The sequence below is a fragment of the Nothobranchius furzeri genome, chromosome 7 (assembly GCF_043380555.1).
Source record: "Nothobranchius furzeri strain GRZ-AD chromosome 7, NfurGRZ-RIMD1, whole genome shotgun sequence".
NCBI lineage: Eukaryota > Metazoa > Chordata > Actinopteri > Cyprinodontiformes > Nothobranchiidae > Nothobranchius > Nothobranchius furzeri.
In genome coordinates, this window is record NC_091747.1 from 63,427,752 (window position 1) to 63,449,938 (window position 22,187).

Consider the following 22,187-nt stretch of genomic DNA (forward strand, 5'->3'; position numbering starts at 1 on the left):
TATCTGATTTTTTCAAGATCCATGCATAACTTGGTATCTCTTATCCAGTAGGCATGAGAGGGAGGAAAAGAGTCCTTCACCTTCAGCAAAACAGCTCTTCTGGCCAGAGGTCAAAAAGGATAGGATTCTTAGTGTGGAATGTGGTAAGGTCAGATCTGGGGCGACACCAAGTATAGCAGAGACAGGGTTTGGCTCCACCTGACACTGCAGAACTTCAGATATTGTGCCAAAAACTGATCTCCAAAAGTTAGCCAGGGAGGGGCACGACCAATACATATGTAGTAAAGAGCCAGGAGCACCCCTACATTTTTCGCAAGTTGGGTCTATGTTTGGGTATAGACATGCCAACTTGGCCTTAGACAGGTGCATACATTGAACCACCTTAAACTGCACTAGTGCATGCCGAGCACTAGGGCTGCAACAACGAATCGATAAATTCGATGAAAATCGATTACTAAAAGCGTTGGCAACGAATTGCGTCATCGATTCGTTGTGTTGCGCAACTCTTCCAAAAGCCCCCTCCCCTCCCGCCCGCTGTTGCGCGCAGACCGGTGGAGAGCCGGCAGGTGTTTGCAAGAGGAACATGGCAGAAGCAGCGAGACCCCAAAAAAGTAAAAACTTCTAAAGTTTGGGAGCATTTTCAGTTAAATCAGGCGAAGACATGCAACGTTTGTAGGTCAGACTTAGCATGGCACGGGGATACTACGGTGATGATGCAGCGTCTTAAACGCAAACATGTCAGAATCATCAGCGAGGAAGGAGAGAGCTCGGTGTCCGGGTAAGTTAAAAACTTTTCAAAAGTGATTCACCCAAGCCCCGGATTATTACACAGGCTAGACATGCCCTAAGCTCGTAAAAAAAAGTCTATAAAATTGTAAGCGCGACGCTATTAGATAGGCGGGGGGGGGGGACTCGCGCCGCTGCGAACCGGTTCCGCCGTCACATTCCCGCAGAAACTGGTTGATCACACCGGGGCCAGACTACTAACATGTGGCTTTACAACCACAATGTCCTCAGAAGTGAAAACGCTTTTATAAGGGAGGGAGGAGTCCTAACTGTTGCTGCAGGCGTGTTGTGTGAGAGTGCAGTTATATACTGGTTCATATATGTTTGGGTTCAGTTGCTTTCATGTGGCCTAATGCGAGTCTATTTGGGATCATTGGAATGATCAGCAGCATTTCTTGATGTGACTTTATGGCAGTTGCCCAAGGAGAATGGCATTCATTTTCTTTTGTTTTATTTGGTATTTTTTCAGTCATTTTTGGAAATAGTGATTAATTTTGATTAATTCACAGCCTATATTTAATTACATTTAAAAATTAGTTGTTTGACATCCCCAATTATAATAAATGTCTACAGATGAGATCAAACAAAACAGATGAGAATTGCCCTTAAAGAGCAAGTCACCCCCAAATAAACTTTTTTTTGCTGATGAACTAAATAAACGAGTGTCTAATCGTGCTGCAGACGCGTGTCGTCAATAATTTGGCACTTCAGTGCATCTTAGTTAAAATTTAAATATTCTGCCTAAAACTGGCAGTGTTGTGCCGTTGTCAGGTAAAAACTCTGCACTGTATTTTAATTTAAATCTGCCACTGCTATTGGCTATGATGTAAACTGGTACATTATGATGTCACAATGCTGTCATGAGCCTGAGTGTGTGTGTATTTGTTAGCGGCTCCGCCCTCTCGGTCTGCCAGGCAACAGCATGTGTTGCATTTTTCAAACATGAAGTGGGAGTGGAGTTAGACTCTGGTAGGGGTTGACTTGCTCTTTAAGCTGTTTAACTTGGACCAAGCATTTTAGGTCACAGATAGGTGTAGCTTAGGGTCTCTGTCTATACACCTTATAAGACAATTTAGGTGATGGCATGTTGTTTTTCTGCTATTGAACTGTTTTCTAATAATGTTGTGTTTAATAAAGTGAAGGAAGGAGAAAAATAACGTTTCCCTAGCAGTTTTTAAAAATGTCCCCATGTAATCCGATTAATCGATTAATCGTGTCGAGACCCCATCCGATTAATCGATTATCCAAATAATCGTTTGTTGCAGCCCTACCGAGCACACATAGATGAGGAGTGCACCTGGCCCAGTATGGATGCTCACACCTCATCTGAGATTGTAAAATTGAGGTCCTGCTCCCAGGCAGTTTTAATAGCCACCAATGAAGGAAAACATAGTTTAGTGATAGAGTTATAAAGCTTAGACATTACTCATCCCACTGTGGGGTTTACCAATAAAAACTCATCCAGTGGGTTCTCTAGGGGTTTACTTGGAAATTGGGGCATCACACTCTGCATGTAATGCCTGACCTGCAAGAACCTGAAAAATTGAGTGGACGCAATCCCAAATTTTGTTGTCAGCTGGGCAAAACTAGAAAAGAGATAATCAGAATATAAGTCTGTGAAATGACCTTTTTTATGCCAAAAAAGAAAGGCAGCATCAGCCTTTGATGGAGAGAACAAGTGGTTAGCTGCAATTGGACTGAGAAGTGAAAAAGCCTGAAGACCCAGAGTTTTTCTGAATTGAGACCAGATTTTCAGGGACTGCTTAACCACTGTGCTCCCGGTAGCGATAGAACAGGAAAGTGGAAGTGGCGCACCTAGGAGTGCAGAAAGAGACTGTTGCACCAACTGCGTAGACCTCCATGGTGACCCAGATTGGAGATGAAGATTCAAGATGAAAGTGCCTCCAGTGCAACATACACTTAATGTTCGCAGCCCAGTAGTAGTGCTGGAAACTGGGTAAGGCCATCCCCACTAGGCCGCTTGAGGAAGGCATTTCTCAGCCTAGGATGTTTGCCATTCCAGATAAAAGAGAGGATTAAGGAGTCTAGAGAAAAAATATTTAGGGATCATAATTGGAAGACACTGGAAGAGATAAAGAAATTTGGGGAGAAGCAACATTTTCACAGTTTATTCTGCCCATAAGAGACTAGTGGCGACTATTTAGATAGCAGTTGCTTCGCTTGATCAAATTATGGAAGAAAGTTACTCTTGAACAAGTCACAAAAATGCCTAGTGACACACATTCCAAGGTATTTCAATTGGTTAGTAACAACCTTTAAGGTAAAACTTCCATAAATGAGACAGATGGCCTCCCTATTAATTGGAAATAGTTTGCTCTTAGTCAAGTTAAGTTTGTAGCCGGAGAACGTACTAAAGTTGTCCAAAATCCGGAGTACCGCTGGGAGAGACCTGAGTGGATCAGAAATATATAATACCAAGTCGTCAGCATATAGAGAGACCTTATGCTCGAGACCGCCTCTAAGGATGCCCTGTATTTCACCACTGCCACGAACCGCAATAGCAAGTGGCTCAATGGCCAAGGTGAAGAGGAGGGGGCTCAAAGGACAGCCCTGCCTCACCCCACAGTAAAGTCTAAAGTAATCAGAGCAATGGCCGTTTGTAAGCACTGATGCTACTGGGTTCACATTCAATAGTTTAACCCAGGATTGAAATAAAGGACCAAAACCAAATTTCTGTAATGTAAAAAATAAATAATCCCACTCAACCCTATTGAACGCTTTTTCAGCATCCATAGACAACAGGCGTTTAGCTACACGGTGACTAGGTGTCGTCGTCGTCTTCCTCCGCTTATCCGGGTCCGGGTCGCGGGGGTAGAATCCCAACTAGGGACCTCCAGACCGTCCTCTCCCCGGCCTTCTCCACCAGCTCCTCCGGCAGGACCCCAAGGCATTCCCGGACCAGATTGGAGATGTAACCTCTCCAACGTGTCCTGGGTCGACCTGGGGGCCTCCTGCCTGCAGGACATGCCCGAAACACCTCCCCGGGGAGGCGTCCAGGAGGCATCCTGACCAGATGCCCAAACCACATCAACTGGCTCCTTTCGATCCGGAGGAGCAGCAGTTCTACTCCAAGTCCCTCCCGAATGTCCGAGCTCCTCACCCTATCTCTAAGGCTGAGCCCGGCCACCCTACAGAGGAAACTCATTTCGGCTGTTTGTATCCACGATCTCGTTCTTTCGGTCATTACCCAAAGCTCATGACCATAGGTGAGGATTGGGACGTAGATCGACCGGTAAATCAAGAGCCTGGCTTTCTGGCTCAGCTCCCTCTTCACCACGACAGATCGGCCCAGCGTCCGCATCACTGCAGATGCTGAACCAATCCACCTGTCGAACTCCCAATCCCTCCTACCCTCACTCTTGAACAAGAACCTGAGATACTTAAACTCCTCCACTTGAGGTAGGACCTCTCCCCTGACCCGGAGTTGGCAAGCCACCCTTTTCTGGTCGAGAACCATGGTCTCAGATTTGGAGGTGCTGATCCTCATCCCAGCCGCTTCACACTCGGCCGCGAACCTACCCAGCAAGAGCTGAAGGTCAGAGCTGGATGAAGCTAGGAGGACCACATCATCCGCAAAAAGCAGAGACAAGATTCTCCTTCCACCAATCTCAACACACTCCACACCATGGCTGCGCCTGGAAATTATGTGCATAAAGGTAATGAACAGAACCGGTGACAAAGGGCAGCCCTGGCTGAGTCCAACCCTCACTGGGAACAGGTCCGACTTACTACCGGCTATGCGGACCAAACTCACACTCTTCTGGTAAAGGGACTGAATGGCCCTTAACAGAACGCCACCCACCCCATACTCCTGGAGCATCCCCCACAGGGTGCCCCTGGGGACACGGTCATAAGCCTTCTCCAAATCCACAAAACACATGTGGATTCGTTAGGCAAACTCCCATGCCCCCTCCATCACCCTTGCAAGGTTATAGAGCTGGTCCACAGTTCCACGGCCAGGACGAAAACCACATTGCTCCTCCTCAATCTGAGATTAAACTATCGATCGGACCCTTCTCTCCAGTACCTTGGAGTAGACCTTTCCAGGGAGCTGAGGAGTGTGATCCCCCTATAGTTAGAACACACCCTCAGGTCACCCTTCTTAAAGATGGGGACCACCACCCCGGTCTGCCACTCCACAGGAACTACCCCCAATGACCACGCAATGTTGCAGAGACGTGTCAACCATGACAGCCCTACAACATCCATCGCCTTGAGATACCCAGGACGAACCTCATCCGCCCCCGGGGCTCCGCCGCTGTGTAGTTGTTTGACTACCTCAGCAACTTCTGCCCCCGAGATTGGACAGTCCATCCCCAGGTCTCCCGGCTCTGGTTCCTCCTCGGAATGCGCATAGGTGGGATTGAGGAGCTCCTCAAATTATTCCTTCCACCGTCCGACTATAGCCCCAGTTGACGTCAGCAGCTCCCCATCCCCACTGTAAACAGTGTGAGCGAGTTGCTGCCTTCCTCTCCTGAGGCGCCGGACAGTTTGCCAGAACCTCTTTGGAGCCGATCGATAGTCTTTCTCCATGGCCTCACCAAACTCCTCCCACGCCCGAGATTTTGCCACGGTAACTGCCACTGCTGCACCCCGCTTGGGTGTCCGGTACCTGCCTGCTGCCTCCGGAGACCCACAGACCAGCCACACCCTGTAGGCCTCCTTCTTCAGCCTGACGGCTCCCCGAACCTCTGGTGTCCACCAGCGGGTACGGGGGTTTCCACCACGACTGGCACTGGCCACCTTGCGGCCACAGCTAGCAACAGCCGCCTCAACAATCGTAGAGTTGAACAAGGCCCACTCGGAGTCAATGTCCCCCACTGCTCTCGGGACACTGTCAAAGCTCTGCCGGAGGTGGGAGTTGAAGACCGTCTTAACAGGTTCTTCTGCCAGGCGTTCCCAGCAGACCCTCACTATGCGTTTGGGTCTGCCAGGTCTACACGGCATCTTCCCCTGCCATCTGATCCAACTCACCACCAGGTGGTGATCAGCTGACAGCTCCGCTCCTCTCTTCACTCGGGTGTCCAAAACATACGGCCGCAGGTCAGATGATATGACTACAAAGTCTATCATCGACCTGCGACCTAGGCTGCCCTGGTACCAAGTGTACCGATGGGCATCCTTATGTTCAAACATGGTGTTCGTTATGGCCAAACTGTGGCTTGCACAGAAGTCCAATAATGAAACACCACTTGAGTTCAGATCAGGCGGGCCGTTCCTCCCAATCACACCCCTCCAGGTCAAGCTGCCATTGCCCACATGAGCATTGAAGTCCCCCAGCAGGATAATGGAGTCCCCTGATGGAGCACTATCTAACACTCGTCCCAGGGACTCCAAAAAGGGTGGGTTCTCTGAACTGATATTTGGCCCATAAGCACCAACAACAGTCAGGACCCGTTCCCCCGACCCGAAGGTGCAGGGAAGCTACCTTCTCGTCCCCCGGCGGTAAACCCCAACACACAGGCAGAGAGTCTTGGGACTAACAAAAAGCCAACCCCAGCCCTCCGCCTCTCACCCGGAGCAACTCCAGCAAAGGAGAGTGTCCAACCCCTCTCAAGGACTTGGGTTCCAGAGCCTGTGCTATGTGTCGAGGTGAGTCCGACTATATCTAGCCGGTACCGCTCAACCTCTGCCACAAGCTCCTGCTCCTTCCCCGCCAGCGAGGTGACGTTTCATGTCCCAAAAAACAGTTTTCTTGTCCGGGGATCGGACCGCCAAGGCTCCCGCCTCAGTCTGCCACCCGATCCACATTGCACCGGACCCTTCATGTTCCTCCTGCGGGTGGTGGGTCCACAGTTGGATGAGCCCATGTATCTGGTTTGGGCTGGGCCCGGCTGGGCCCCATGGGTGAAAGCCCGGCCACCAGGCGCTCGCTCACGGGCCCCAACCCCAGGCCTGGCTCCACGGTGGGACCCCGGTAACTCTCTGGGCCGGGTACTCCGACTCTTTAAATTTACTTCCATGAAAGATCCTGTAACTAGGTGTGTAAATTATATTAAAAAACGGCAAATATTATAGAATGAGTGGTGGTTCCTAATGAATCCATTTTGGTCAGGAGCGATTACGGAAGGAAGGGCCGTTTCTAACTTGCGAGCTAACAACTTTGCCAAAATCTTAACATCAGTATAAAATATAGATATAGGCCTGTAAGAGGCGCAGTCAAATGGGTCTTTGTCCTTCTTAAGCAGCATGGAAATGCAAGCCTGATAACATGACGAGGGAAATTCCCCAGACTCAGAACCAGTAAGTAATAAACTTAAAAGGGGGGAAAGATCATCTGAAAACTTCTTTAAAAAATCAGTTGAAAACTCGTCTGGGCCCGGTGATTTCCCTGACTGCATGGATGATATAGCTGCTTTGACTTCCTGTTCGGTGATGGGTGCTTCAAGATTCTGTCTAGTTCCTGGGAGAATAGAAGGCATATCCACAGAGTTTAAAAAAAACTCTCCATATCGCTCAACAGTTAGTAGAATCTGATGTATATAGTTTTGAGTAAAAGGCTCTAAATTTGTCATTGATTGCTGTCTGATCAGATGTAATGTCCCCGCTGTCTGTCCTAATGCCCCGTATAGATTGTTTGGCCCTTGCACCGCGTAGCTGATTGGCCAGAATTTTACCGGTCTTTTCACCATGCTCATAAAAATTGCTCTTACATCTGATCAAACAGCCTTCGACCTCGCGGGAAGAAAGAATATTGAATTCAGTCTGTAGCCTTAATCGTTCTTTATACAATGCAGGGGGGCATGATCGGAAACTGTAATACTTTCATAACTGCAAGATTTAAGGTTTGGGAGCAGCTGATTGTCTATAAAAAATAATCGATGCGAGTGTATGTATGATGTACGTGAGAGAAAAAGAGTAGTCCCTACCGGTTGGATATAAGAAACGCCAAGGATCAGTAAGGCTAAAATCTTCAAGAAATGACCTAACATATTTGGCTGACTTATTTAGACTGGCAGGTTTAGAGGAGGAACGATCTAACTGTGCATCCAAAAAACAGTTAAAGTCCCCACCTAAAATCAGAGAATGAGAATTCAAATCTGGGAGCTGAGAGAAAAGGTTTTGGAAAAATTCCACATCGTCGAAATTAGGCGCGTTAACGTTGGCCAAGATCACAGATTTATTACAAAGTTTGCCATATACAATTATAAAGCATCCATTTTTATCTGATATGATATTTGAGGCAACAAAGGGAATATTATGTTCAACAAGAATGGCGGTGCGCCTGGCCTTTGCTTTAAAATTCGAATGAAATGACTGCCCCGACCAGCATTTCCCCAAATACCACTGATCTGAATCTCGCAAATGAGTTTCTTGCAAAAACACTATCCCAGACCAGTTTAAGGCAAGAAAAGACTCTTTTCCGTTTAACCGGGTGGTTCAGTCCTTTTACATTCCAACTGACAAGGTTAAGATTGCTGTTCATTCTAGAGTGATCCTGTAATCATAGTACCTAGAGTACCTCCAGGTGAAAGGAGGGGAAGAGGAAGGAAGGGAAGAAAAACAACAGACATAAAGAAAGTAAAATGCATTTTAAGAAGAAAATTAGCTGTCTCAAACGAACCACCCACCCCTTCAAAAAATAACCCTGAAAACAACACAGGTTGCAACCACTGTAATTCTCCTACTACTCATCATCAGCATACCAAAAATATACTCCCAAACTAAACCAACTTTTCCCCCGTCACAACAAATAAACAACTATTCTTCACCCAGCTGAAAATTGAGGGCTAAATAGAGCGTCAAACATACAACGAGATATTTTATCTAGGAATGAACTGCCAACAAATACATGGAAACAAAACCGCACACTGGTCCTTTCTCGACAGGTATTGATTATTAAAATTTGTATGCAATATAATTGGCCTGTGGCTGTTGGAAGTCCCGGTAGTACCTGAGAAGTTCAGAAGGACCAAGCCGGATCACGGTGATGCACTATGTTCCCCCTCCATAGACCGAAGGAGGTCGGCTGCCGTGGAAACGGACCGCAACCACCTTCTCTCCCCATCCGGGAGGGTGACGCGCAGCCTCGCAGGGAAGAGAAGAGACAGCCGCAGTCTTTTGGTGTAGAGTTCAGCCATAACTTTCTTATACTCGGCCCGCTTCTTCAGGACGTCAGCGCTGTAATCCTCATAGAAACGAAGCTTGTGCCCCCGGTAATCCACCGTGCCGCGCTTCCGTGCCTCCCTCAACACCAAGTCCTTAATTTGGAAATGATGAAAACGAATTATGACCGGGCGCGGACGCCCCGCTGGACTGGGTTTTGGGGCAAGGCTGCGGTGGGCTCTATCCAGCTCAGGCGGAGATGATCGGATCTGGTATGAGGATTGCTGTATAGTCACTGACACTAGTCAGTGACTTGATGCAATTTGCTGGGTTCCTTATATAGGAAACATTATTTCTGATTGGCTTAATGAACTGTGAATTGGAATATCTATTATGTGAAGTGCCTTGAGACGACTCTTGTCGTGATTTGGCGCTATATAAATAAACTTGAATTGAATTGAATTGGTCGCCAAATATCTCCACAAAAAGCCTGGAAAAAAACGCTGTTGGCTGCGGACCTTCCAGGGGCTCGGGTAAGCCAACCACTCATAGATTCAGCCTCCTGCTTCTCCCCTCGAGGTCAGAAAGTTTAGACTTCAGCATTGCGTTGTCTTCCTGTAGAGTCGCACACTCAGTTTCGAGTTGCTCTAAGCGTTGGCTAACCTCCTCGGCATTTGATTCAAGGTCCTTGATGCGTTGCCCATGTCCCGAGACATCGATTTGAATTTTGTCCAGTTTGGTGTCCAAATTATCAAACGAGGATTTAAAGTCGGTACCAATCTTCATTCGGAGTTTATCAAGCATCTCTGAGATTTGTGCTGCGGTCAATAGCATGCTAGCTCCGTTAGCTGCGTTAGCCGCTGCCGAGGAGCTTTCTGCTACCGAGTCCTTTTTGCTGCCTTTAGTCGATTTAGACATGACTTCCCAGCTCGTGATGTTGTTCCTGATGCTAACGTCCAAGTTCCAACGGGGTTACAGATAGAGGAGAGGTGAAGAGAGTAATAAAAACAGATATTTTAGCAGGAGCCAGCAAACTGCACACCTACGCCATCGCTTGCCAACCGGAAGTCCTCCCAAGATCTGGTTTTTAGTCCTGAATCATGAATTGAGAGACAGAATCTTGTGGTTTACTTTGGAACACCGGTTGGTGGTTCTACCTCACTGTCCAGCAGCTTCTATCTGTGTGTCTTCTGGACGTTCAGGTTGGTCTCCCAGCATCAGCAGCCAGAGCGCTCTGATTCCCAGTAGGCTGCTGGAGCCGCAGGCGGCCCCTCCGCTCGCTCCCCCTCCGGCTGGTGAGTCGGAATCATGACACTGAATCAGGGGGGCCTCTTGCCACCTGTTTCCCAGCATGCTTTGCTGTGGTTTTGACCTAATTCTTAACAACCTTTGGTTCTGAGTCAAAGGTTGAGGAAGAATGGTTCATGTTTGTTAAATGGTTGTTTTTATGTCTGGACGGTGATGATGGTTAGAGATACCAGCTGAAACATGTTAGGTAAATGGACAAGGAAGAGAAACACGGAATGAGCGTTCAAAAGAGTTTTATTTAAAAATATAGAAATGCAGCTGGAATAGGAGTGTAACTGCATGTGTTTACTCTGCTCGTCTCTGCTTTTTGTTTCAGTCTTCCCTCCAGATTCTGTTCTATATCTAAACTTCCAGCTGAAGCTTTTTTCCAAACATCATAGTTTTCAGTTTTCTGCTTCTGACAAACGGCTGAAGCCGGTTTTACCTGACCGGAGGTGATCAAAGGGCTCCAATGAGTCGAAATTTAACGCAATCAACTGTTGCTGTGTAAACTCACTTACAGTAGCGTTTAATTCACTCTCATCCAAAATGTTTGAGACGGTTTGTTAGGAAACATCGGATAATAAAGTTTATTCAAACGTGGAGAACAGGTCACAGGAAACAAGACGGAGATCAAAGCTGTTTGTGATGTCATTTTTCCGTGTTTTAGGGAACAGTTCCGTACGAAGTCTGAACACGGGAGTCGGAGAACTGTTTGGAAACACGCGCTTCTGGCACGGGAAGGACTACTGCAACTTCGTGCACAAAGACTGGATTCAGCTGGACAAACCGTTTGATGGTAGGCGAGCACTCCGGGGTCTCCGTTAGCTAAAAACGGAGACGATATCATTCCTGCTCCTCTGTTTTCTGCTCTTTTAGATTTCATAGACAGGCATACAACTCCCAGAATGCCGTGGCATGACATCGCCTCTGTGGTTCACGGGAAGGCGGCTCGAGACGTGGCCAGACACTTCATCCAGCGGTGGAACTTCACCAAGGTGAACGGGTGTTTCAGCATTCCCAGAACCAGTAACAGATCCTAAATCAGGGAAAAAGTGAGTTTGTTATTGCTGGATTCGTGTAATCTGTGCTGTGCTTTGGTCTGATGACTCAACAGGAAGACAAAAACTAAGAAATAAAATACAGCGTCATCAGCATAAAGAAATCATAAACGTTTATTTTCATATTTAGACTTTAATGTTTTATTTTTTTTTTACTGAAAACCTTCTGATGAGCAGGAATTATTATAATGTTCTTCACCAGCTCGTGAAGCCAAAGTACTGTGCTCCGTCGTACCCGTACCTCCTACCAAAGTCCCACGCTACCGCCGGAGAACAGCGATACCAAGTTCCCAACTGCATCAACGCCAACGTGCAGGTTGGTGTCACAGTTCACGCTTCTATCCACAGATGTAAAGGTCGGACTGATTCTGATGTTGTCCTGGCGACAGATCCTCCGCTCTGCCTCGGACTGGTCTGCTGGCATCAAGAACCACGAGGAGTCCATCCACAATGCCTACGTCCACGCCATCAAGAACAGCCGGCACTTCATCTACATCGAGGTTTCTGGGCTTTTCCTCATTTTACAACAAGGACCTTTTAAGAATCACATGAATCCTTTACAGATTCTCTAAAGCGCTGCATGGATTTCACCACAAAAGCAGGAGCATGGGGGCAGGGTGGTGGTGGTCCAGTTTAAACCGGACCGGTTCAACCCACTCATATTCACGCTGATCAGATTTCATACCTTTGGTTTGATGGAAACCAAAGAAAAGAAAATGGAGTCCAGCTGCTGGATGAACTAAAGGAAATGTTTATTTTTACCATCAGCAGAAGGTTTGTGCTAATTCCAGTTTAATAAACATCAAACCAGAAGCTGGAGGTTAAAGCCAGCGCCCTCCAGTGGCTGGTTCCAGTACAGGTTTTAAGCCCCGCCCCCTCCATATTAACTAACGGGACTTTTTTTCAGATTAAAGCTGATTATTTTTTACAGGCGTTGCGTCACGTAGTTCTCACCTTGTCATGGGCGGGGCTTTCCGCCCCACCTCCTGAAGGCGTCCTTAAGCAGGACATCAGGGCATCATGATTCAGTCCACCTACAACATCAGCTGAACTGGGTCCAGATGTGGTCCGTGGTTCCACATCTGGCTGATTTATGATGTTTTGTCCCGTTTCAGCCGTGCGAGTCAGACGCATCACAGTAAACAGAATAAAGCTTTTCTCCTCTAGAGGTTCCCATCAGTAAAAAGATGTGGGGTCTGTTTACCAAAAGCAAAGATTCTAGCTGCTCTACAACGTCTTCAGCTCCAGACGTGTTTTTATCTCCCAGAATCAGTTCTTCATCAGCTGTGCAGACAACCGGTACGTCTTCAACAAGATCGGAGACACCATTGTTCAGCGCATCCTCCAGGCCTACAGGTAATGTGTGTGTGTGTGTGTGTGTGTGTGTGTGTGTGTGTGTGTGTGTGTGTGTGTGTGTGTGTGTGTGTGTGTGTGTGTGTGTGTGTGTGTGTGTGTGTGTGTGTGTGTGTGTGTGTGTGTGTGTGTGTGTGTGTGTGTGTGTGTGTGTGTGAGACATAAAGATTAGTTACATGAAGTCCAATAAAAGGTAATATTTAATACAATAACAAAAGCAGCAAAGATCAGATAAAAGTTTGTTTTGTCTCCTTAAATAATAATCTGTGTTTTGTTTCTGCAGGGAGGGTAAGAAGTACCGCGTTTACGTGGTGACGCCTCTGCTGCCGGGCTTTGAAGGAGACATCAAAACGGGAGGAGGCAGCGCCCTCCAGGCTATCATGCACTTTAACTACAGGTTTGTGTGTTCTACACACACACACACACACACACACACACGTGCGCACACACACACACACACACATTCAGACTGAACGTTAGAAATGTTGTGACTCACATCAGAGAAGAATGTGGATCAGCTGCTCTTCCTTCTGTTCTCCTGTCTGCAGAACCATGAACCGAGGAGATCACTCCATCTTCTCTCAGCTAAAGAAGGAGAGTAAGTCAGAACACACACACACACAGAGAGACACACACCTGTTCCACGTTCAGGTTAATTAGTGGACCTAAACCCCAAACCACACGGAAGAACCAGATCCAGACTGGCTTTGTTTCTCCTCCAGTGGGAGATCAGTGGATCAACTACATCTCCATCACCGGTCTGAGGACCCACGCTGAGCTGGAGGGGAAACTGGTGACGGAGCTGATCTACGTCCACAGCAAGATGCTGATCGCCGACGACAACACCGTCATCATCGGTAATCGTTGTTCCATCCCTTCAGATTTTAGACGATCTGAAAAGAGGTGCAGCAGCACCCTCTGCTGGTGGTTCCCACCACTTAGATGTTTTCATCTGCAGGTTCTGCCAACATCAACGACCGGAGCATGCTGGGTAAGCGGGACAGTGAGGTGGCGGTGTTCGTGGAGGACACGGAGACGGTGAACTCTGTGATGGACGGGCAGCCGTACCAGGCGGGGAAATACGCCCTGCAGCTTCGCCTGGAGTGCTTCAGGTACGCCGCCGCCGTGGGGTCATGGAGGCAGAATCATCAGGAACCGTTTCAGAGAGCATTAGCCACCAGTTTTATTCTGAAACTACCCAGGGTCTTTAGTTTTAGCTTTATCTGATCATTTTTGTTTCTTCATGTTTCTGACCCCCCCCCCCCCCCCCCACACACACACACACACACACACACACACACCATCCCAGGATGATCCTCGGAGCTAACGCCGATCTGTCCATCAACGTTTCTGATCCAGTCAGCGATCACTTCTACAAGGAGGTCTGGATGGTCACGTGTGCCCGAAACGCCTCCATCTACCAGCGGGTGTGTCATGGTTCGGTTCTGTTTGGGTTGAACTGTTAAGATCCTTATCTTCACTCCAGAACCCGGTTCTTCTCTCTGACTCGTCCAGGTTTTCCGATGTCTGCCGTCCAGCGACGTTCGTAGCATCTCCGAGCTGGACGGCTACCTGTCCAAGCCAGCTCTGGCCAGAGACGACCCGGCTCGGGCTCAGGAGGAGCTGAAGAAGATCCGTGGGTTCCTGGTCCAGTTCCCGTTCCAGTTCCTGAGTGAGGAGAACCTTCTCCCTCCCATGGGAACCAAGGAGGCCATGGTGCCGATTGAGGTGTGGACCTGAAGCTCGGAGCCAGGAAGTGTTTTAATCTTTGTACTGGAGAGCAAACAGAACCGTGTTCAGGTCCTTTTGGGTTCCCACTCATTTGAAGGGTTTTTGCCCCGATCAGAGACTGCCAGGTTGTTTTATTCTGGGCCATAATCAGATGGAGACAGGAGGTCAGAGCGATTCGTTCTGATTAACAAACTCCTGCCGAAGATTCAGCCGGAGCCATGGTCGGGAATGTTTAAACCGGAAACACAGAATGAGTCAGAACCTGTTAGATCTGAGCATGCTGAAGGATGATGACTCTGTGAGGATCAGCTGCTGGAGGAAAGTCTGCCTGTGAGTTTGAACCCAGGGCTACAAAACCCACTACAGCCCACTTCCTCTGCTGCTAGTCTGGAATTATTTCCTGGTTCTCTTTGGTAAGTCGAACGGAGGAGGAATCCTCTCCAGTGTCACCTGGATCAGCTGAGCTCTGGAACTTCCTGCCTGGATCTCGCTGACACAGAAACACCTTCTGGGACCAGATCCAGATGTTTTATTAATCTTTGCATCCAAACTCCAAAACACGGATCTCCGTGGCGGCCTTGCGTTCCCTGGAAGGTGGAAATTAGGTTCACTGAGACTCGTTTCCTGTTGGCCGTCATCGTCGAGGTTCACTCTGAAGTCACTATGCAACATCCAGAGATGGGGGGGGGGGGGTCATCTGCTCCATAAAGACACTAAAACATCAAAACTGAAGAATTTTCTCTTATTTAAATCAAAGCAGGAATTAAAAATGTGCCAAATAAACGATTCTTTGGCCTCACAAACCCGACATTCCTCCAGACTCTGGAATCCGTCCCGCCTTGAAGGACCTGCCACTGCGATCTGTTCACGATGCTAATCTGATGGTTTTTGTTCATCAGAGTTTGTGGGTTCCAGCTGTGCATCTGTGTGTCATTAAGTAAATGCTGTAACTTTATATTAGTCCGACTGGTTAGTTGGATGAAGATGAGTTTAGATGTTTTACGTGTTCTGAGGTATTTGTCTAATTCTGGCCACCAGAGGGCAGCAGAACAACCTGAAAACTCACCAGCCACCACGTCAGGAATGCAGTTTAAATATTTTACAGAAGCAATAGTTTTCTTTGAGCCACTTGGATCAGCCAGACAAGTTTCCACCTTTTAAATATAAAACCGTAGACATGAAAACATCTTTAGTTTTACATCCCGTCATTCCTGCAGCAGCGATCACCTCTTTATCACTTTTAGGTTATTTTTGTTCTGAAAATCATTTAAAAGCTTATTTAGTTTTTTACTTAAGTTTCAAACATGTGGTGAAAACAAGCTAAAGTTACAGATGACTTGAATAAATAGGTTTAGAGCCTTCTGCGCATTCACCTGTCAATTGCATGTTTCTGGTTTGTTTCTGGCGCCCCCTGTGGCCATTCGGAGCTCTGCACTCCTAAGTTTCCGACGCTCCTCCAGAGCTGCACGGACTCCTCCCTGTTGGTGTGTTTCTCTGCATGAAGCCAACGCTAAAGCAGCTGATAGTGTGATGAAGTCCAGCGTTACTGATGAAGGCACTAATCCTGCGAGCTGATTGGTTGATGCTGAAACCATCCTGCAGCCAGGACTTTAAACGTTTCTCTACCTCTCTGTCCTTCCACCTCCTGCTCGGCTGTTTTCTGTCTTTAATCTGGAAAATCCGACAGTTTCGCTCCACCTGGAGAAGATTGGAACACCAACATCTGTTCTCTGAGGAGCTGAAACTCTTAGTTTGTTCAGGATTTCCTGTTTCTCTCTGAAAATGCACTTTTTTGCACAGACTGATGTTTCCTGCACTATCACAGTATTGTGTTGTTTTGGTGGTAAATGTTGGATTCAATAAATGATAAATTAGAAAGCATGTCTACAGCTGATTAGCCCTGTCCAAGATGGCCACCAACCCTGAAGGACCTTTAAAACGCCAAATTGGTTTCAAATCCATTTTCTAGATTTTAGGCTGAAATATTCTGAGTCAATTTTATTTTTTTAAGATTTGAGCAAAACAACTGAATTATTTCTCAACCTTAGTGAGAATGGGTCTGGTGACCTTTGACCTTTAGATTTTATTTTATTCCTGGATGATTTTTATTTTCTAAACAATCCTGAGGATTGAAGTCTGAATATTTCACCATCATAAATCATTTCCTTTGTCAGATTATAATCTGATCTCATCCTGATGTTTAGATTTTGTTATTTGGAAAGTAAATTAAAATCTATTTTATCCTTAAAGTGTCTATTTTAAAATGAAGTAAGAATAATTTCTTTATCTTAGGCTAAAGTCTCATAAGGATCACGTCTCATGTGTAGGAATGTCCTGGTCCGGGAGGGCAGCATGAAAATAAAACGAGGATTAAAACAATCTGACGGTAAAACGTAAACGGCAGAGTTAACAACAGAGTTGGGATCATTCAGTGAGTGAGGCAGTTACGTTCATGTGCCGGGTAGATGTTTTGCCCCGATGACTTTATCACTAGGAGATGATGTATGTGTGATGTCCAGGAATGGTCAGTTTTCAGTTTTTCTAACCCTACATGGCGACAGGAGTCTACATGTGTTGCCTTTAATCTGCCGGATCCTGCCATTCCATCAGCTGGAGCCCGGGCCTCTCGGCAGCTTGGAACACATGATAACGTATTGTCAACAGACTGTTCCCTTCTCAACGCCCTTCTGTGCCAAGCCTGCCTGGTTATCGAGGCCGGCCTGGACAGTCATAATAAGAGTGGCTGTTTTCAGCTTATATGAGTTAATCATTCGTGAAATAATAATAATAATGTCTTCGTTACTCTGTGCTTAAATCAATAAGGTTGATTGATCTGTGCTTGAATTACTGAAATGAAATGAATTATTACAGGGAATGAGTTATATATATGGTAATCAGTCATGTTTGATATGGCAAGGCAGACTTCACCCGCACTCAGACACACGGACAAGTTAAAGTTAAGTTAAACGTCATGACACTAGTTATTTCTTTACCCCAGATCAGAGCATCCGGTATCTGAAAGGAGGCGTGATGTTCTGAGCTTTTCTTGGTAGTTCCGATTGGCCAAGAATTCATAATATGAGAATATTAAAACGGAGCTCACGAGACGGTTTTTCCGTTCTAGAGAGCGCTCCGGATCGGCCGACTGGAGTGAAACCTCTTTAACCCAGAGCATTTTTGGCAAGCTGCCAAAACCCTGCTAAAAGCTGCCTACCGCTGACACAGCAAACTGTTCCTGCAGAACAAAGCTGATACTGTTCCGACTCCTTAAGAGTCCATCTAGACACCACGGTTCCATCCATCTGTTGTGACCCGGAAACATCTCTGGACCGGAGAGTCGGTGCTACGGTTATTCTACAACCTCTGTGCCAAAGGTCATCCAACCTTTCTGACCTTTGGATCCACGAAGAGGGTGTTCCAAACGGTGAGGTCGACTCACATATAGCGTCTGATGCCTTTTGATAAGAATCAACTTCATAGCTTAATGCAAACCAAATTCTTCCCTTTTTTACCCAGAACTCAGCTCTTCTAGATACGAAGGTTCTGATAACCTCACATTCACACATAGCCACCATACATCACATTCCATCCATCTAGATCCATCCATCACAGTAAACATTAGTTAACATGTCATGTTTTAACTGTTTGGAAATAAAATTCTTACTTTTGGTAAACCTGACTCTTTTCTTGAGTCAAGACGAAGTGTTTACAATCCCTGAATAACAAAGAATCCTAGAATCTTCTGATTAAACATCCAAACACCAAGCAGGTTGATCTATATTTATAGAGTATCGTGTATAGTGTGTGTGTGTGTGTGTGTGTGTGTGTGTGTGGTCCGTTCCCTCTCAAGCCCTGTGTAAATCTGATTAATGGACTTTTTAACAAAACAGCTTCAAAAATAAATGATATTTGTGCTACATATTATTATATTTATTATATCATTATATTATATAATATATTTATTACATTATTATTATATTATTTGAATGTATTTCCTATTTTTGCACCCTGCACATGTTCTGTAGTAAATTATGTCTACATTTAGTGATTCGTTTACTCTTCATTTGGTCAATAAAGTTCTGGGGAAGAAAGTCCCCAATCAAGCGATGAGACAAGAACAAGGAGATATTATGGGCTACATTTATTTAAGCCAACAAGGAAGAGGCTTAGATTGCAGTTCCACCCTCATCCACTAGGGGCTGGCAGCAGAAGTGAGCCAATCCTCATTGACTCCCATTTAAAAAAAACAGTTTCACAGCAGAAATAAACATGTTTGTGTCTTGGTTCAAAAACCATTCTATGTTTAACAGATCTAGTTTACATTGGTGACAGCTCGGGGGGGGGGGGGGGGGTGAAGGTTTTGTAACTCTTCTGTTTAAGTGGAATCATGCTTAAAGAGCAAGTCAACACCTGCCAGATTCTAACTCCACTCTCACTTCATGTTTGAAAAATGCAACAAATGCTGTTGCCTTGCAGACCGAGAGGGCGGAGCCGCAAACCAACACACACACACACACAGGCTCACAACGACATTGTGACATCATAAGGACCAATTTACATCATAGCATACCTCTTAGCCAATAGCGGTGGCAGATTTAGATTAAAATACAGTGCAGAGTTTTTACCTGACGACGACACAACACTGACAGTTTTAGGCAGAATATTTGAATTTAAACTAAGATGCACTGAAGTACCAAATTATTGACCACACGTGTCTGCAGCACGATTAGACACTCATTTATTTAGTTTATCAGCAAAAAAAAGTTGATTTGGGGGTGACTTGCTCTTTAAAATTATGAGTGATTAGTGAGCATCAGAGCCACGTGACTTCAGAGCTAGCTCTGGGGAAAGGCCTGGGCATGGGCCTCAGCCCAGTGGCGTGTCCAGATCTTTTAAAATGGGGTGGCCCAGGTGAGGCACAACTTTGTGCATGGGTGGCACCGATGGTTATGCTTTTTTTGTTGTACCCCCAAACCTTTTGTGAACAATGAAAAGCCTATATAAAGGTAAATTAGTGTGTTGGCACCTGGGGTGGCCAATCAGATTCCAAGGGTGGCTTGTGCTACCCCAGGCCACTCCCTGGACACGCCCCAGCCTCAGCCTGGGCCTGGGTCCTTTAACTGCTTGGTTAAACATGTTAGTGGGGCTGCATCAGAACCTTGAGCCGGTGGGCAGCTTCTCCCGTCCCCTGCCTGGGAACAGCGGGTGGCTGTTCCCCGTCTCCCATCGACACAACACCGGGACACGTGAGGCTGTGGTCATGCTGGTCACTTGTGGATCTCTGAGGGAGACCACAGAAACACCGTAGTTCTTTTAGTTGACACTGCTTCACTTTTGAGTCACTCAGCCACATTTTTCCTGCTAATAGATTACTGGTTGAATGAGGGGAAGTTCGATGCATTTACTGTGGACCAGCGAAGCCTGATATCCTCGGTCAGCTTACCTAGTTATGGTTTTGTTACCAAGCAGGCCGGAGGTGCCTTCACTTACGAGTCTCTCTACAGCATTTCTCTTGCTAAAAACACCTGGAAAAACTCTGTTAGCTTTGGGTTAGCATGTGGCTAATGTCCTGATGATCTCCAACCGTGGAGCATGAACTGATGTGGAAGTCCACGGCGCCCGGCTGTGATCGCAGCGGTCTGGCTCTGCTTGTAATTCAACAGTCCCAGTCCACACTAGATCTCCACAGGCGACCAGTATGACCACAGCCTCGCAAGGAGTGGGATGCCCCTGAGCCCCTTGCTTCTTGGGTTAGCTAAGTTAGCTAGTGGCTATGTTAGTTCATTTGTTCCAACCATAACAGCCACACCCTCAGCTCCACCTCTTTTCCCATTTTTGGATTGTCTGGGCGTGATGAGACGTGGGACACGGTCAAAATGGCGGTTGTGAGAACTTCCCATTCGGAAACAAAACCTTAGAAATCGAGCCTATGGACATGAATTGTCCAGTACATATGCCAGTGGTCAAGAATGAGTGTGTGGCCGGGTGCTTGTAGAAGAGTTGCAGCAGAACAAGGAAGAGAATATATAGCCAGACTGGACCACACGCTGTGGATCTGTCTGGCTTTCTTGTATAGTCTGGATCCTGGAACCTGAGGGTGCTTGTTTATCTCTTAACAAGGCTGTTGCTAGCTGAAGCTAACAGCTCAGGCTGCTAACAGAGGCGTGGCTAACCGTGGCTCTGCGGCAGCATTGATGCCACCCCTGTTTTAATATAGCTGATCCAAAAAGGTTCAAATGAAGGCAGCTGGACTTCTGTGGATTCTTGAAGACGTTTTGCTCCTTGCCAGAGGAGCTTTGTCAATTCTAACTGGAATATGGGAGAGTCATAACTGTAGCTGTCTGTTGTTGTTTAACGAGCAGAAACTACTCTGAGTACCCCTCCTCTCCATCCCCTGATGAGTCGTTGCGTTGATTAGATGCAGGAAGGTGTGACCTAGACTGAAGCTGCTTGGGAATGAGAATCAAAGCTGCACAGACCAAGCTCCTCGGATGAGAAGTGAAACGTCTTCCATAAACCAAACGAGTCCAGTTGCCTTCATTTGAACCCAGATGACTGGATGACTGAGAACCTTCACCAGCACATCTAGCTGATGCTGAAGTGGGTTGGACTACAGATGAAGCACCTTAGAACGTGTTACCACAGCCCTGCTCACGGCGGGAGAAAACCTCCCGTCTGAGTCAGGTCACACACGGCGCTGACTCTTTGGTTTGCTACTTTTGCCCCCCCCCCCCCCAGCTGTCTTTAGTCAACCACAAGGAAATGTTGCTTTAGATTATACCGTCTTTAATAAATCTAATCTAATCTGACAAAGGTAGAACCGTTGCAGAGAAAAGGATAAAAGATTCCAGTTACAGAAAAGTTGTTTCATCTTTATGGTAAAGGTGTAACTGAAATGAAGTATTCATAATCTGTTTCAGTACCCCGAATTAGAGATTATAGGAATGTCCGGTGTGATTTTCATGAAAATAACGTGCATGTGGGCTGCATGGTGGCGCAGTGGTTAGCACTGTTGCCTTGCAGCACGAAGGTTGCAGGTTCGAAACTCGGCTGCGGCCTTTCTGCGTGGAGGTGCGTGTTCTCCCCATGCATGCGTGGGTCTCCTCCAGGTACTCCGGTCTCCCCCGCAGATCACAACACGCCCTGTAGGTTATAAACTGTAAGTTGCTTTGGATAAAAGCGACTGCTAAATAAATAAACATAAACATAAATAAACATAAACATGTGGAATAAAATCCATCAGTGATGAATCAGCATTCTGAATCTGCAGATTTCTTATTATTCTATTATTTATTATTATAAGAGAAGACTCTGATGGACTTGCTGTGGTTCCTGTTCTGCCTCATGGTGGCGCCACTTCATCAGAATAAATCTTCAACTCCTGAGTTTATTCCCACTTCCTGTTTTACCCCAGCAAAGCCTGACCTCAGATCAGCTGCTTCCACAGCTGACCGCAAACTGGTTTAATGAACTGATTCAGAGTTTGAGTTCAGTTAATTGGTTTTTGTTCTGAAATTTCCTGTTTGATAGTTTTATTTTATCTCGACACGAATCCAGAGAATAAAACTTAGTTCTGATCATTTTAGTCCTCCTAATCCCACCAGTAGAAACTAACAACTTCTAGATTAGACGGGCCGGTGAGAATCTAAACACCACTAAGTGCAGCTGTGATGTTTTTATGTAGGATTATTTCATGACTGGTGGCAGATGTGTGAGAGCAACACAGACACTAAAAATGTCTCCAAACACAAGAAAATTCGAGTAAACACAACCAAATGACACGTTTATCTCTGTGTGACTCACAATGAGTCCTTCCAACGGTAACAAAGAAACGAGTACCCGCTAAACCCACAAGCAGATGCTAAAAATAACAACAAGAACAATTAAAGACACAATAGTACT

At 46.4% G+C, this 22,187-nt stretch overlaps 1 protein-coding gene across 5 annotated transcripts in view; it reads left to right on the forward strand.

Moving 5' to 3' along the window:
• The window catches only part of pld1b (phospholipase D1b), a 47,285-nt gene extending 30,751 nt beyond the window's left edge, over positions 1-16,534 (forward strand). For 4 of the 5 annotated variants that reach the window (XM_015955584.3, XM_015955582.3, XM_070553506.1 and 1 more), the window contains 12 exons: positions 10,056-10,148; positions 10,811-10,939; positions 11,020-11,138; positions 11,404-11,517; positions 11,591-11,701; positions 12,469-12,557; positions 12,838-12,951; positions 13,103-13,152; positions 13,277-13,411; positions 13,513-13,666; positions 13,864-13,981; positions 14,070-16,534. In XM_015955584.3, coding sequence (XP_015811070.1) covers positions 10,056-10,148; positions 10,811-10,939; positions 11,020-11,138; positions 11,404-11,517; positions 11,591-11,701; positions 12,469-12,557; positions 12,838-12,951; positions 13,103-13,152; positions 13,277-13,411; positions 13,513-13,666; positions 13,864-13,981; positions 14,070-14,294 — 1,451 coding nt within the window. In that variant the 3' untranslated portion in view covers positions 14,295-16,534. The remainder of the gene's footprint in view (positions 1-10,055; positions 10,149-10,810; positions 10,940-11,019; positions 11,139-11,403; positions 11,518-11,590; positions 11,702-12,468; positions 12,558-12,837; positions 12,952-13,102; positions 13,153-13,276; positions 13,412-13,512; positions 13,667-13,863; positions 13,982-14,069) is intronic. The other variant, XM_054750975.2, reaches the window with a different exon arrangement.
• The last annotated feature ends 5,653 nt before the right edge of the window (positions 16,535-22,187 follow it).